Raw genomic sequence first — 12,676 nt, 5'->3', positions numbered from 1 at the left:
TTCAATGAATTTTTCGGTAAACGTTTGGGTGGAACCCTGGATAGTTTAGATTCACAAATTATCCCGACAGATGGCGCTTGGGTCCGCTAGTATATCTTTATATATATATTTCTTGTGTGCGTGTGTATGTCACTGAACTCCTCCTAGACGGCTGGACCGATTTGAATGAATTTTTCGGTATGCGTTTGGGTGGCACCCTGGATGGTTTAGATTCACAAATCAGCCCGACAGATGGCGGTGGGGATCCGCTAGTATATATATATATTTCTTGTGTGCGTGTGTATGTCACTGAACTCCTAGACGGCTGGACCGATTTGAATGAATTTTTCGGTATGCGTTTGGGTGGCACCCTGGATGGTTTAGATTCACAAATCAGCCCGACAGATGGCGGTGGGGATCCGCTAGTATATATATATATATTTCTTGTGTGCGTGTGTATGTCACTGAACTCCTCCTAAACGTCTGGACCGATTTGAATAAATTTTTTGGTATGCGTTTGAGTGGCATCCTGGATGGTTTGGATTCACAAACCAGCCCGACAGATGGCGCTGGGGTCAGCTTACGAATACGAAAGATACGATATGATAATAATATAATTTCGTAATTCTTGTTATTTCTAGCCTGCTTTCCATTGTATATACGTATATATATGTATATATATATATATATAGCATATATATATATATATATATATACGTATATAAAAAACACACAACACACAACAATATTTTATTAGTGTTTTTTACCTTGGAGGAATTATCAATTTTATAAATTTAAAAAGCATATAAAATTTTTTTTCGGAACCTACAGGATTTGAACCTGCGACTCTCTGGCAATCGCGGCCTGAGCGCTTTCTCCAATTAAGCTACGGCTCTCCTACCGTCGATGCGGAAATTAGTATATGCCTTTCACATCAGTCTTATAGCGAAAATATTATATAATATTATAAATATTTTGGTTGCCTGGATCGCTTTTAAGCGACAAGGCCGCCTATTGTACCTTTTCTTTCTTTATTTAGTTTTTTTTTTTAAATTCTTTATATTTGGTGTAAAATAAAGTGTATTTTGATTTGATTTTATATATAAAAAATTGGATATATTTTTCAAAAATAACTACCCTCTAATAACCTAATATTTACGATGCTATTTTTCAGATGCAGTTGGTTCTACAAAGGTACGGCCGTGCCTCGATATGTACCCTACACGGAATCTGTTGCCGCAAAACTTGAGGTTAATATTTACGTATTTATTTATATATGTACTTATTCTAACACTTATCGTGACAGAATACTTAAACCTATAGTGTAGCTTTTAAAACTTTATTATTATTGTTTAACTCTTTATTTGTATACCACAACATTAACATATACAAAAACAAAATAAAAACAGAAAAATGAAGAAGGAAGTAGAATACAAGAGGCGGCCTTATCGCTTAATAGCGATAAGGCCGCCTCTTCTAATACATAAATTAATTTACACACAAGCATAGCAATCCCAATTAAATTATGTGAAATACTAATAACTAGTCGCAATTAAACCTTGATAAATTGCATACGTATTTTCTTTTAAACTAACCACAAACTGCAAGCTAAAAACAACCTTATTACAACAACAATAGTCTTCTGTGCACTCAAAAGTTAGGTCTAACTCGCTTTGTAATTGTAAATCCAACTCTCTTAACCGCTCTGTAATTTAACTCACTTTAACTTTTTAGTCCAACTCGCATAGCCTGTTTTGAGACTAACAGACTTAGCCATTTTTTATAGGAATCACTGAACTGTTTTATAGTTAAAACTCACTTAGCCGCTTTGTAATTTACCTCGTTTTCCCCCTATTAGTAAAACTTACATAGCCTGTTTTCAGTCCAACATACTTAGCGATGTTTGTCTTATAGTTGAATTGTTTTGTAGTTGAACTCACTTAATCGGATTTTTAACATTTATTTGTTTAATTCACTGAACTGTGTAAGTCGCAACACAATTAAAAATTCTAAGGCCGTCCCAATTAGCCATTTTGTTGCCCGGAATCACTGAACTATTTTGTAGTCCAACTCACCTAACCGGGTTTTAAGCATTTTTAGTCCAAACTCAATTAATAATTTTTTACTATTTTTTTAGTCAATAATTATCAGTCCATCTCGATTAGCCATATATTGTCCCGGAATCACTGAACTGTTTTGTAGTCCAACTCACTTAACCGGGTTTTAAGCATTTTTTAGTCCAAACTCAATTAATAATTTTTTACCATTTTTTTAGTCAATAATTATCAGTCCGTCTCGATTAACCATATATAGTCTCGGAATCACTGAACTGTTTTGTAGTCCAACTCACCTAACCGGGTTTTAAATTTTTTTTAGTCCAAACTCAATTAATAATTTTTTACTGTTTTTTTAGTCAATAATTATCAGTCCGTCTCGATTAGCCATATATTGTCTCGGAATCACTGAACTGTTTTGTAGTCCAACTCACTTAACCGGGTTTTAAGCATTTTTTAGTCCAAACTCAATTAATAATTTTTTACTATTTTTTTAGTCAATAATTATCAGTCCTTCTCGATTAGCCATATATTGTCTTGGAATCACTGAACTGTTTTGTAGTCCAACTCACTTAACCGGGTTTTTAGCATTTCGAAGTCCAACTCAATAAATAGTATTTTACTATTTTTTTAGTTAGTTTTTTAGTCAACAAACATTTTTAGTCCGTCCGGATTAGCCTAAGATTATTTTGTTTCTCCGAATCACTGAACTGTTTTGTAGCTCACTTATCCGGGTTTTAATAGTTTTTTTTAGCCCAACTCAATCATTTTTTACTCTATGTTTTAGCCTTTTTTTTCTCGGAAACACTGAACTGTTTTGTAGTCCAGCTCACTTAACCGGGTTTTTAGCATTCTTTAGTCCAATTGATAGTTTTTTTAACAATTTATTTTAGTCATACTCACCTGACTGTGTATCTTCCAGGATATGTATCGCAACAGTGTCACCACGGGCGAATGGCACCGTCGGCTGATTCTCCCCAACAATGAAATGGTGGTGATGCACGGACCCACTGTGATGGTGCACTTCCTGCAGACCTCCACTGACACTTTCACGTCCACCCCGGTGAGTATCTACGATAAAATACCGCGAGTTTTATTCCCGGCAGCATTTACACAAAATTATCTCTACTCTCTTACTCTCTCTCTCTCTATCTCTCCCTCTCTCTCACACTCTCTCTAACCCTCTCTCCGCCGTATACTCGGCTGGAGGATTCCACTGTTTTTTTTTTTATTATTCCACTACAAGTTAGCCCTTGACTGCAATCACACCTGGTAAGTGATGATGCAGTCTAAGATGGTAGTGGGCTAACCTATCTTATTTAATAATTATCTGGCAACAATGAATTAAGTTTATAGTTATCAAAAAGGTTTTAAAATTACTGTAACACATTGTTTTAACAACTTGTTGTTTTTTAACTTTTTTAAGTGTCGGCTAATTGACAAATATTATGTCAATCATATGCCAGTTATAGAAAAGTTAGAGGTGCGTGCTGGGATTCGAACTCGGCCCCCCGAAAGTGAAGTCGAGTTCCTACCTAATGCGCTATCAACGCGAGTTTAAAATTACAAAAATATTTTATTCATGTAGACCTTATCACAGGCACTTATGAAGCGTTCATACATTTAACATGTTACACTAATGTTAGTGATGGTGATAACTGCATTCGTTAACTTAAACTAAAACTACGAGGGTTCAAAACGCGCCCTGGTCTAAGAAGAGCCCACAACAAACTTAGCTAGGTTTTTTTTTTATCCTGATTTGTTTTTGCTGATCCATCCTAATCTATCCTCACCCATCCTAGCTATTCGTGTTCGGTAAGAGCGTGTACCGTAACCCACCAAAGATAAACGTCTCGGAAGACCAACCACAGAAAATAGACCACCTCATCTTTATGGTACACGGCGCTGGAGAATGGAGGCATCAAAAGGAGAAAATTGTTAGTTATAATCTGCGTCTATTTCGTTAATCTCCTTTATTTTTTTAATAAATAAATAAATAAATATACTCCGACAATCGCCATCTAGCCCCAAAGTAAGCGTAGCTTGTGTTATGGGTACTGAGATGACTGATGAATATTTATATGAATAACATACATAAATACTTAGAATATACATATAAACACCCAGACACTGATAACATTCATGCTCTTCACACAAACATTTTCCAGTAGTGGGAATCGAACCCACAGCTTTGGGCTCGCAGAAATAAGGGTCGCTGCAAACTGCGCCAATCAGCCGTCGTATAAAGGAAGTATTGGATAGAAGGCGTTACTTTGCGGAAATCCATGATATATTATGAAAATTAAGCTTAATTTGCTATACTCCGCGAATAGCAGGAGAACCTGTGTGATGTAATTTATAATTTCTTCAATCCTTATACTCCACACCAAACAGATCTTCGGCAATGTACCCTCTACGCACGTTTCGCTCCGATACCGAAGCATACTTTTTGACTTTACAATGAATAATTGTTAAGTCACAACAATTATTCATTGTAAAGTCAACATCTCCTGAGGATGCAAATGTCACATAGAAATGCAAAAAAATGCAAGTTAAGCTAAATTTTCATAATACTATCTGTAGACACTTTCAACGAAATAGTTAAAGAAATAGTTGCAAGGAAAATATTTCTACTCCTTATTTTATTTATTTAAACAACTTTATTGCATATAAAGGAAATACACACTGGAACACTTACATTAACTAAAATTATATGCAAAAGGCGGCCTTATCACTAACAGTGATCTCTTCCAGGCTACCATAACTATTGGAATAAGGCAATGAGAGACGGGAAATCGCAATAATATAAATGTATATATATATACTATATACATAAATAATTAAATTAAATAATAAATGTAATAACATAATATATATAAATATAATATATATTAATGAATATACATAAATACACACACATATACATATAATATTAACATGTTTATAGTGACAAATCCTTGATGTTTTTTTCCCTATTGCCGATTGGCGCAGTGGGCAGCGACCTTGCTTTCTGAGTCCAAGATATTTATTTTCGTACTTTCGATGTTACTTTTTCCCTTAATTTTAAAAGAGTTTATAGGAAGATGATCTTGAAAATAATATTGTTTTCAACAGTCGATGCGTCAACGCGTGGTGCGAGGTTGCGTCGAGTCGGAAATAGAGGATACCGAACCATCGAGTATAGACCACCTGCTGCTGTTGTGCCATGGCGTCGGTTCGGCCTGCGATATGCGCTTCCGGTCTGTGGAGGAAGTGGGTAAGTTGATTTTATTGTAGTGCTATTTTAACCGAACTTACCTGTCGCGTTAACTGAACTTACCTGTGACTTTTTTCAATGAAATTCTAAGTTTCTTTAACGTTATTGCTTCTTTTTTGTTTATTTTGTATATTATAGTAGATATAAATTTTCCACACAGCCTTTGAGTTCTTTATAATTTGATCAAAGGCGTTTGAAGTCCACCAATCCGCACTGGGCCAGCTTGGTGGAGTACGGCGAAAGCCTTCTTAATGCAGCTTGGAGTACAATATTTTAATTATTATTATTTGGATTTGATTTAATTTAGTTTTTAATTATTTTATTTTTGACATGTATTTATTTTAATTGCATTTAATTTTATTTCGTAACTGATGTTAAATTTTATGGGTAAAGCCTGAAATACATGATTATTATTATTGTTATTATTACTATTTGTGAGTCTGTAATGGGTTGAAGAGTGTCGCGGCTGTAACTCTTAATTCTTTCTCCCTCTCTCCGCTGTGTACCCAAGTAGGACAGAGCATATAGTGCCATGTGACTCGAATTTTTGCGACACGTATTCGTTCAGCTTCGTGTACTTTTGAATTTTCGAGAGCAGTGCGGATTACTTAACAGCTTGGAGTACAATATAATTTTCATTTTCAGTTGATGACTTCAGGTCTACAAGCTTACAACTAGTGCAGGCGCATTACAGGAACTCTTATGACAGTGGCCTTGTGGGAAGAGTGGAGGTGAGATTTTTTTATTGAAATATATGTGTTTATATTTTTATTTTCAATAAAAGATTACTTGATAAAATCTATACTAGCTCAGCTTAGCTGTCTCGTTGGCTTTGTGTTTAGCATGTTCGCGGATCACTATACATAAAGCCGACTTATCACATACTCAAATACTTCTAATAGGCACATTGTAACTGTCAACCCGAATTAAAATCATCTAGAAAATTTAAGCTCATTTAGTTAGCTTAAATTCTCACATGAGACGAGAAAACTTGATCTCATTATTAAGCCAAATGATAATCATAATATTATTTACAGGTGCTTCCAATATCCTGGCATTCCAGTCTGCACTCGGGGGAAAACGGGGTAGACACACGTCTAGCGGCCGTGACCCTCGAAAGTATACCGCGGTTGAGAAACTTTACAAACGATACGTTGCTTGATGTACTGTTCTACACCAGCCCTGTATTTTGTCAGGTAAGTTTCATTAAATTTAGTCAGCCTGAAAAAAATATGAAAGTGTCTTGTACGTTAATATTGTGTGTTTCTCGGTTCATTTAAAATTGAAATTGAAATTGTAAAATAAAGTCTTTCTTAAAGTGTAATTTAAGGAAGGAATCCTAATATGCTTTTTTTATTTATTTATATGCCGCTACAAGTTAGCCCTGGCGGTAGCGGGCTAACCTGTTAGGGAGTATGGTAGTCATACCTCTAATCGGTTTCCACGCGACATCGCACCGGGACCCTAAATCGCTTAGCGGCACGTCTTTGTCGGTATTATGGTAACTAGTCACGACCAAAGCCTCCCACCAGACCGGGCCGGAGAAAATTCCCAAATAAATAAAGAATAATAAAATAAATATACTACGACAATGCACACATCGCCATCTAGCCCCAATGTTAGTGTAGCTTGTGTTATGGGTACTAAGGCGACTGGTGAATATTTTTATGAATAATATATATAAATACTTATAATATATAGATAAACACCGAAAAACATTCATGTTCATCACAGCCTTGGACTCAGAAAGCAGGGTCGCTGCCCACTGCGCCAATCGGCCGCCGTCATATTACCTAATTTATCGTTTTTTGCCACACACAGGTGTCGTATTTCGTGTTTGTTAATTTTTCGTATGAACTTAAGGTTATTAAAAAAAGAATTTAATTTTTTTCTCTAGGAATCACCTAAGTCACTAGGCATCCGATTAAGGCGATTCCTAGGTAACGGAAAACGGGCATACGTGTTTGGTGCTTGAATTAATGCACCCTAAATCTTTAGCTATATAAGTCTTTATCACTTTTTTACAGACGATAATAGACACTGTATGCGGTGAGCTGAATCGAATCTACGCCCTGTTCAAGCAGAGGAATCCCAATTACGAAGGCGGCGTTTCATTAGGGGGTCACTCGTTAGGCAGTGTCATCTTGTATGACTTATTGAGTCACCAGACGTCTAAGGTAAGTTCGTTTAGTACAATTCTGTCAACAGGTAGTTTATAGAGTCATTTGAAATTACGTGCCAACAACAAAGGAATGAGCTATTTATTACAACTTCAACATTATTAACCCATTGATGGGATTGAACCCAGAATGAGAAGGGCTTAGGCTCTAGGTCACCACGCTGTCCGAGTGCAGATTGGGTTACATACCTTTGAGAACGCTGTGGAGAATGCTCTCAGGTATACAAGTCCTCACAATGTTTTCCTGCACCGCTAAAGCAAGTGATATTTTAACTGCCTGAATCAATTATTTATTTAATCATAAGACACACCAGCAATTAATTGTAACAGCATTCATAAAAAAAAAAATAAGTGTGTATTACAAATTCTGTCTAGTGCCATTACAATAATCAATTATAGGTGTATACAGCATTATCATTGTTATCTCCGGTCACAATTAAAAAAAAATTATAAACATAAATAAGTATTTAACTAAAGATTATTAAAAATAATAATATAAATATGAATTTATATTATTATTTATTTATTATTACAACTTGCTGAGTCATAATTCCTGAGGTAAGTTTTATTAACACAATTCCTTTAACAGGTAAGTCATACAACCACTGCGGGAGGCCGTCATAAGTTACTAATGACGATTGGCGCAGTTTGCAGCGACCCTGCTTTCTGAGTCCAAGGCCGTGGTTTCGATTCCCACAACTGGAAAATGTTTGTGTGATGAGCATGGATGTTTTTCAGTAGCTGGGTGTTTATATGTATATTATAAGTATATACATATAAACACCCAGCCACTATATTATTCATAAAAATATTCATCAGTAATCTCAGTACCCATAACACAAGCTACGCTTACTTTGGGGCTAGATGGCGATGTGTGCGTTGTCGTATTATATAAATTATTTATTATTTATGTATTCTCATTTTCGCTAACCACGAACAAGTTTATGCGTAAATAAGTAACGCCTAAGAAAATTGGTAAGGTAATTGTTTATTTACTACGTCAATACACACACCGCCGTCTAGCCCGAAAGTAAGCGTAGCTGTCACCTAAGAGTTGGTGAATCATTTTTTTTCTATATACAACGCCCAAATCGTTAGGCATTTGGTTTAAGCGATACCTAGGTTTAGTGAAAACGGGTATCAATCATTCTGTTTCATTCCAGGACGCTGGGAGGCAGGTGTCAACTGACAAGCAGTATGTGACGGGTACAGCCGGCACGGGTCAGCCTTGCGTCAAATACCCTCACCTGGACTTCGATCCAGATGCATTATATGCCCTCGGCAGTCCTATAGGTAAGTTTTTTGGCTCTATTACCTTAACTTGGCCTTGACTATAGAAACCAGAAGCAGCTGGGAATTTGTAGGTTTATATATATATATATATATATATATATATTTTTTTTTGAAGGACACAGTAATAAATCACGATATTTAAAAAAGCATTTAAGTCCCATTATATTTATATTGAAGGAAAAATGTCCAATTATATTTTCTTAAAGATGTTCCAGTCCCATTATATTTATATTAATGGAAAAATTAATTAATTTATAGAATAAGCAATAGTTGCTAAAGAAATTAATACCTATAATTTAAAAATCTTTTTTTTTCAGCTATATTTGAATGCATCCGCGGTGTTCACACTCTTGGGCTCGACTTTTGTTTGCCGACGTGCAAGAACTTCTTCAACATCTTCCATCCATACGATCCTATTGCTTACAGGTAAGTGGTAACGTAACTTACCCGTTTTAAAACTTACCTGCCTGACTCGTACTCGTACTTTTTCGTAATAAGATAGCGTTGAATTTGAATTTGAATTTTGAATCTGAATTTGAATGCTTTAGCGTAATACTTCTGCGGGATTAATGCGCATAAATTTTCTTGAGGTAAGTTTAAATGCAACTTACCTGTTAAATGTTATTTAAATTATTATGCTATGTGATCACCGACTAACTTTTCTGCTACAACAATTTCTCCAGTTCATGATATACATTTTAATGTTCAGGTAAGACCTTATTTGATTTAATTTATGTGCTTACCCGCTATTATCCGGGAATATCTGATGATTACCAAAGCCAGCCAGAAATCAGCGAAAGGTAAGTTGTGTTGAACAAAATTAAAGTTCAGGTAAGTTTAACTAAATATAGGTCTTACCTGCGTAATGAAATGCATGAACTTAGGCAATATGTTTATTCTCATAAAAGTATTTTTTTTTTAGACTGGAGCCCATGGTAAATCCACAGCTTCGAGATGTCAAGCCCTATTTGATTCCACACCATAAAGGAAGGAAAAGGATGCATTTAGGTCTGTATTTTTTTTTTACTTATCAAGATTATGACGGTTTTTACCACATGGTCTCTTTGCCAGTGTTGCCAGTGATGAATTATGGCTCCTAAACGTGGTCGTTGACTATGGGTCTTTAAGAAGACTTAAGAGTCACTCAGCTGGCGTTGGAGAGAGCTATGTTAGGACTATCTCTACGTGATCAAATCGGGAAGGAGGAGATCTCATAGCTCAATGAGTCGCGAAGCTGAAGTGGCAATGGGTGGGGCCATAGAATTATGAACGTACAGAATCCTCATTCATTCATTCCTGAAAACGCCCCGCGCACGTCTCACTTTACCCCTGCGGAATGTTGCTAGCTCAATTTTTTTTTGCAATTTTCCCATTTTATGGTGAACGCTTAGAAGATTATAGGTAAAATAATTACTGTCAATTGCTAAATAGCTGTATAAAATTGAAAAAATCTCCAGTACGAGCTATAAAAACTTAAGGGTAGGCTTTTTGTAACTCGTTCTGGTGATTTTCTCTATTTTATATCATCTGCATACCCTGTATGTACGCCACTGACTAACCGTTTGTTCATGACACCAATCTTAATTGGAGTGGATTTTGATGCTACAATATTAGACGTGTACACGGTTTCTGTATGTTCTTAAATCTGTGTGTCTAGCAGTGGAAGGTTATAGGCGCTTGCTCAATGACCTAACTCACAGTAATTCGGAGCTGGACATATGTAACTCCCCGCCGCTTCAGCACCAAAAACAAGTTAAAATGGTATTAGAGAGTGGGTGATCTGCGATAGTAAATATATGTTTGAATGTTTTTTTTTATTATTTTTGAATTTTTGGTTACTGTTTTTTTTTAATTCTTTATTTTATATAGCTTATTTTTATGTTTTATTTTTTGTAATTATTACTTGTTGTTGTTCAATTCTCTGAATAGGCCCGGGGAGACGAATTTGGCAACAGTCTTCTGATGTCTTCACGGGGTGCTTTTACTAAATAAATAAATTAATGATATAATATTTTAGCGATTCTTTATCATGCCTTTTACACAGGCAACCATGCCTTTCAGACAGAAATTGTACGTTTTTCTTACGTGTTTTTTTTTTTTTTCAGAGTTAAAAGACACTATGGCGCGGGTGGGTGCCGATATAAAGCAGAAACTGGTAGAATCTATCAAGAGCACCTGGTCGAGCATGTGGAAGACGCAGCCACCTCCGGACACTCAACTTGAAAAGGTGACTCCCCCTTTTAAACTCTTTTTAAAACTGACATACTAACTTTTTAGCGCCCCCTCCCCCGGCCCCCGTTATAATTGTTACCCTCTTCGTGTTTCCCCCCTCATATTCTTGATACCCCTCTTTATTATTGTAACACCCTTTTATTGTTTTTATTTTAACTAACACCCTTCTACCCCCTATATTGTTACCCCCTTATTCTCGTTTCCCCCATATTCTTGATACCCCTCTTTATTCTTGAAATCCCCCTTTTATTGTTTTTATTTTTACACCAACTTAGGGGTAGGAAACTAAGGGGTACCCTATTATCCCCCCCCCCCTTCATCCCCTCTCCTACCCCGTAAAAGATATTGTAAATTTTTCTCATGAGTAAATACTTTCAGGTGGTTGAAGAAGAAATAGAGAAGGAGCGACTGAACGCGGAATGTAAAGAGGACCAAATACAGGATCGCGAGGTTAGTCAAGAAGTTATAAGTCCCAGCACGCACCTTTAACTATTCTATATTATGTGCGTTTTAAGTTATTCAAATATCATTTGCTTCAACGGTGAAGGAAAACATCGTAAGAGATTGCTTGCACCAATAAGGCCGCCTTCGAATGCCTAAAATTTTTGTTTATTCTTTATTTTATGTATATTTTGTTGTTTGTGTGCAATAAAGTATTTCTTCTTTTTCTTACGATTTTAGGGTTCGTATTTTCAATCTGTACCATCAGTCAGTACGTGTGCCATGGTACACGTGCTCTCCATTCGGGCATGCCAGAAGGGTTTTATATAAACTATTTCCATAGGCTAAGTTTACTAAATTATTATTATTATACTTGGTATTTTACTGACTATTTATGATCCAAGTGGGTCCAAATTTTTTTTTTTTTTTTTAATACTTGCATGGATTCCGCAGATAACAGCGGACATGCTAGGAAAGCTGAATGGCGGGCGTCGTATCGACCACGTTCTGCAAGAGGCGCCCTTTGAGATGATCAACGAATATTTATTCGCCATGAGCAGCCATGTTTGTTACTGGTGCGTATTTATTTATTTATTCATTCATAAGACACACCAGCAATTAATTGTAACATTCATAAAAAAAAAGTTTTTATTTATTTATTTATTCATTCATAAGACACACCAGCAATTAATTGTAATGAATGTAATATGTTAGAATTACAAATTCTGTCCAGTGCCATTATAAAAATCAATTATAGGTGTTTATCTGTGCAAAATAAAACAAAATTTGTATATATGTTATGTGTTATGTTTAAGTACTTTTGATTCTGTTTTGTTATTCTTTATGACAATAAAGCATTTTTTCATTTAAAAAAAAAAAAAAAAAAAATACAGCATTATCGTATTGGCAGAGGTCGCGCCGTGCCGAATTCAGTTGATATCTTTCACGATACCCTAGAAAGTTTTAGGTAGAAAATTGTTTGTGCATTAAATCAGAGTAAAATTCAAAGTCAAAAATATCTTTATTCAAGTAGGCCATAGGTGGCTCTTTTGATGCGCACATGAGAATTACACGGTGGTGAGATGATGGCGATAACCATAAATTATATAATAATAAATAATTAAATAACAAATTCTGTGTAGTGCCATTACGATAGTCAATTATAGGTGTAAACAGTTTATTATCGTGGTTATCTCCGGTCAGGACTTAAAAAAAAAAAAATTAAAACTTAAATAATTATTT

The 12,676-nt window shown here is 35.5% G+C and overlaps 1 protein-coding gene across 1 annotated transcript in view; it reads left to right on the top strand.

The window, feature by feature from the left end:
• Positions 1–12,676, top strand: part of LOC120635734 — a 127,936-nt gene that overhangs the window by 113,518 nt on the left and 1,742 nt on the right. The window contains exons 6-17 of the mRNA XM_039906862.1: positions 1,154–1,229; positions 2,956–3,096; positions 5,148–5,289; positions 5,935–6,020; positions 6,327–6,485; positions 7,317–7,466; positions 8,632–8,761; positions 9,079–9,187; positions 9,684–9,769; positions 10,867–10,988; positions 11,372–11,443; positions 11,888–12,009. Coding sequence (XP_039762796.1) covers positions 1,154–1,229; positions 2,956–3,096; positions 5,148–5,289; positions 5,935–6,020; positions 6,327–6,485; positions 7,317–7,466; positions 8,632–8,761; positions 9,079–9,187; positions 9,684–9,769; positions 10,867–10,988; positions 11,372–11,443; positions 11,888–12,009 — 1,395 coding nt within the window. The remainder of the gene's footprint in view (positions 1–1,153; positions 1,230–2,955; positions 3,097–5,147; positions 5,290–5,934; positions 6,021–6,326; positions 6,486–7,316; positions 7,467–8,631; positions 8,762–9,078; positions 9,188–9,683; positions 9,770–10,866; positions 10,989–11,371; positions 11,444–11,887; positions 12,010–12,676) is intronic.

The sequence above is a fragment of the Pararge aegeria genome, chromosome 27 (assembly GCF_905163445.1).
Source record: "Pararge aegeria chromosome 27, ilParAegt1.1, whole genome shotgun sequence".
Classification (NCBI taxonomy): Eukaryota; Metazoa; Arthropoda; class Insecta; order Lepidoptera; family Nymphalidae; genus Pararge; species Pararge aegeria.
Note: the sequence above shows the minus strand (reverse complement) of the source record. Positions and strands in the feature narration are given on the sequence as shown.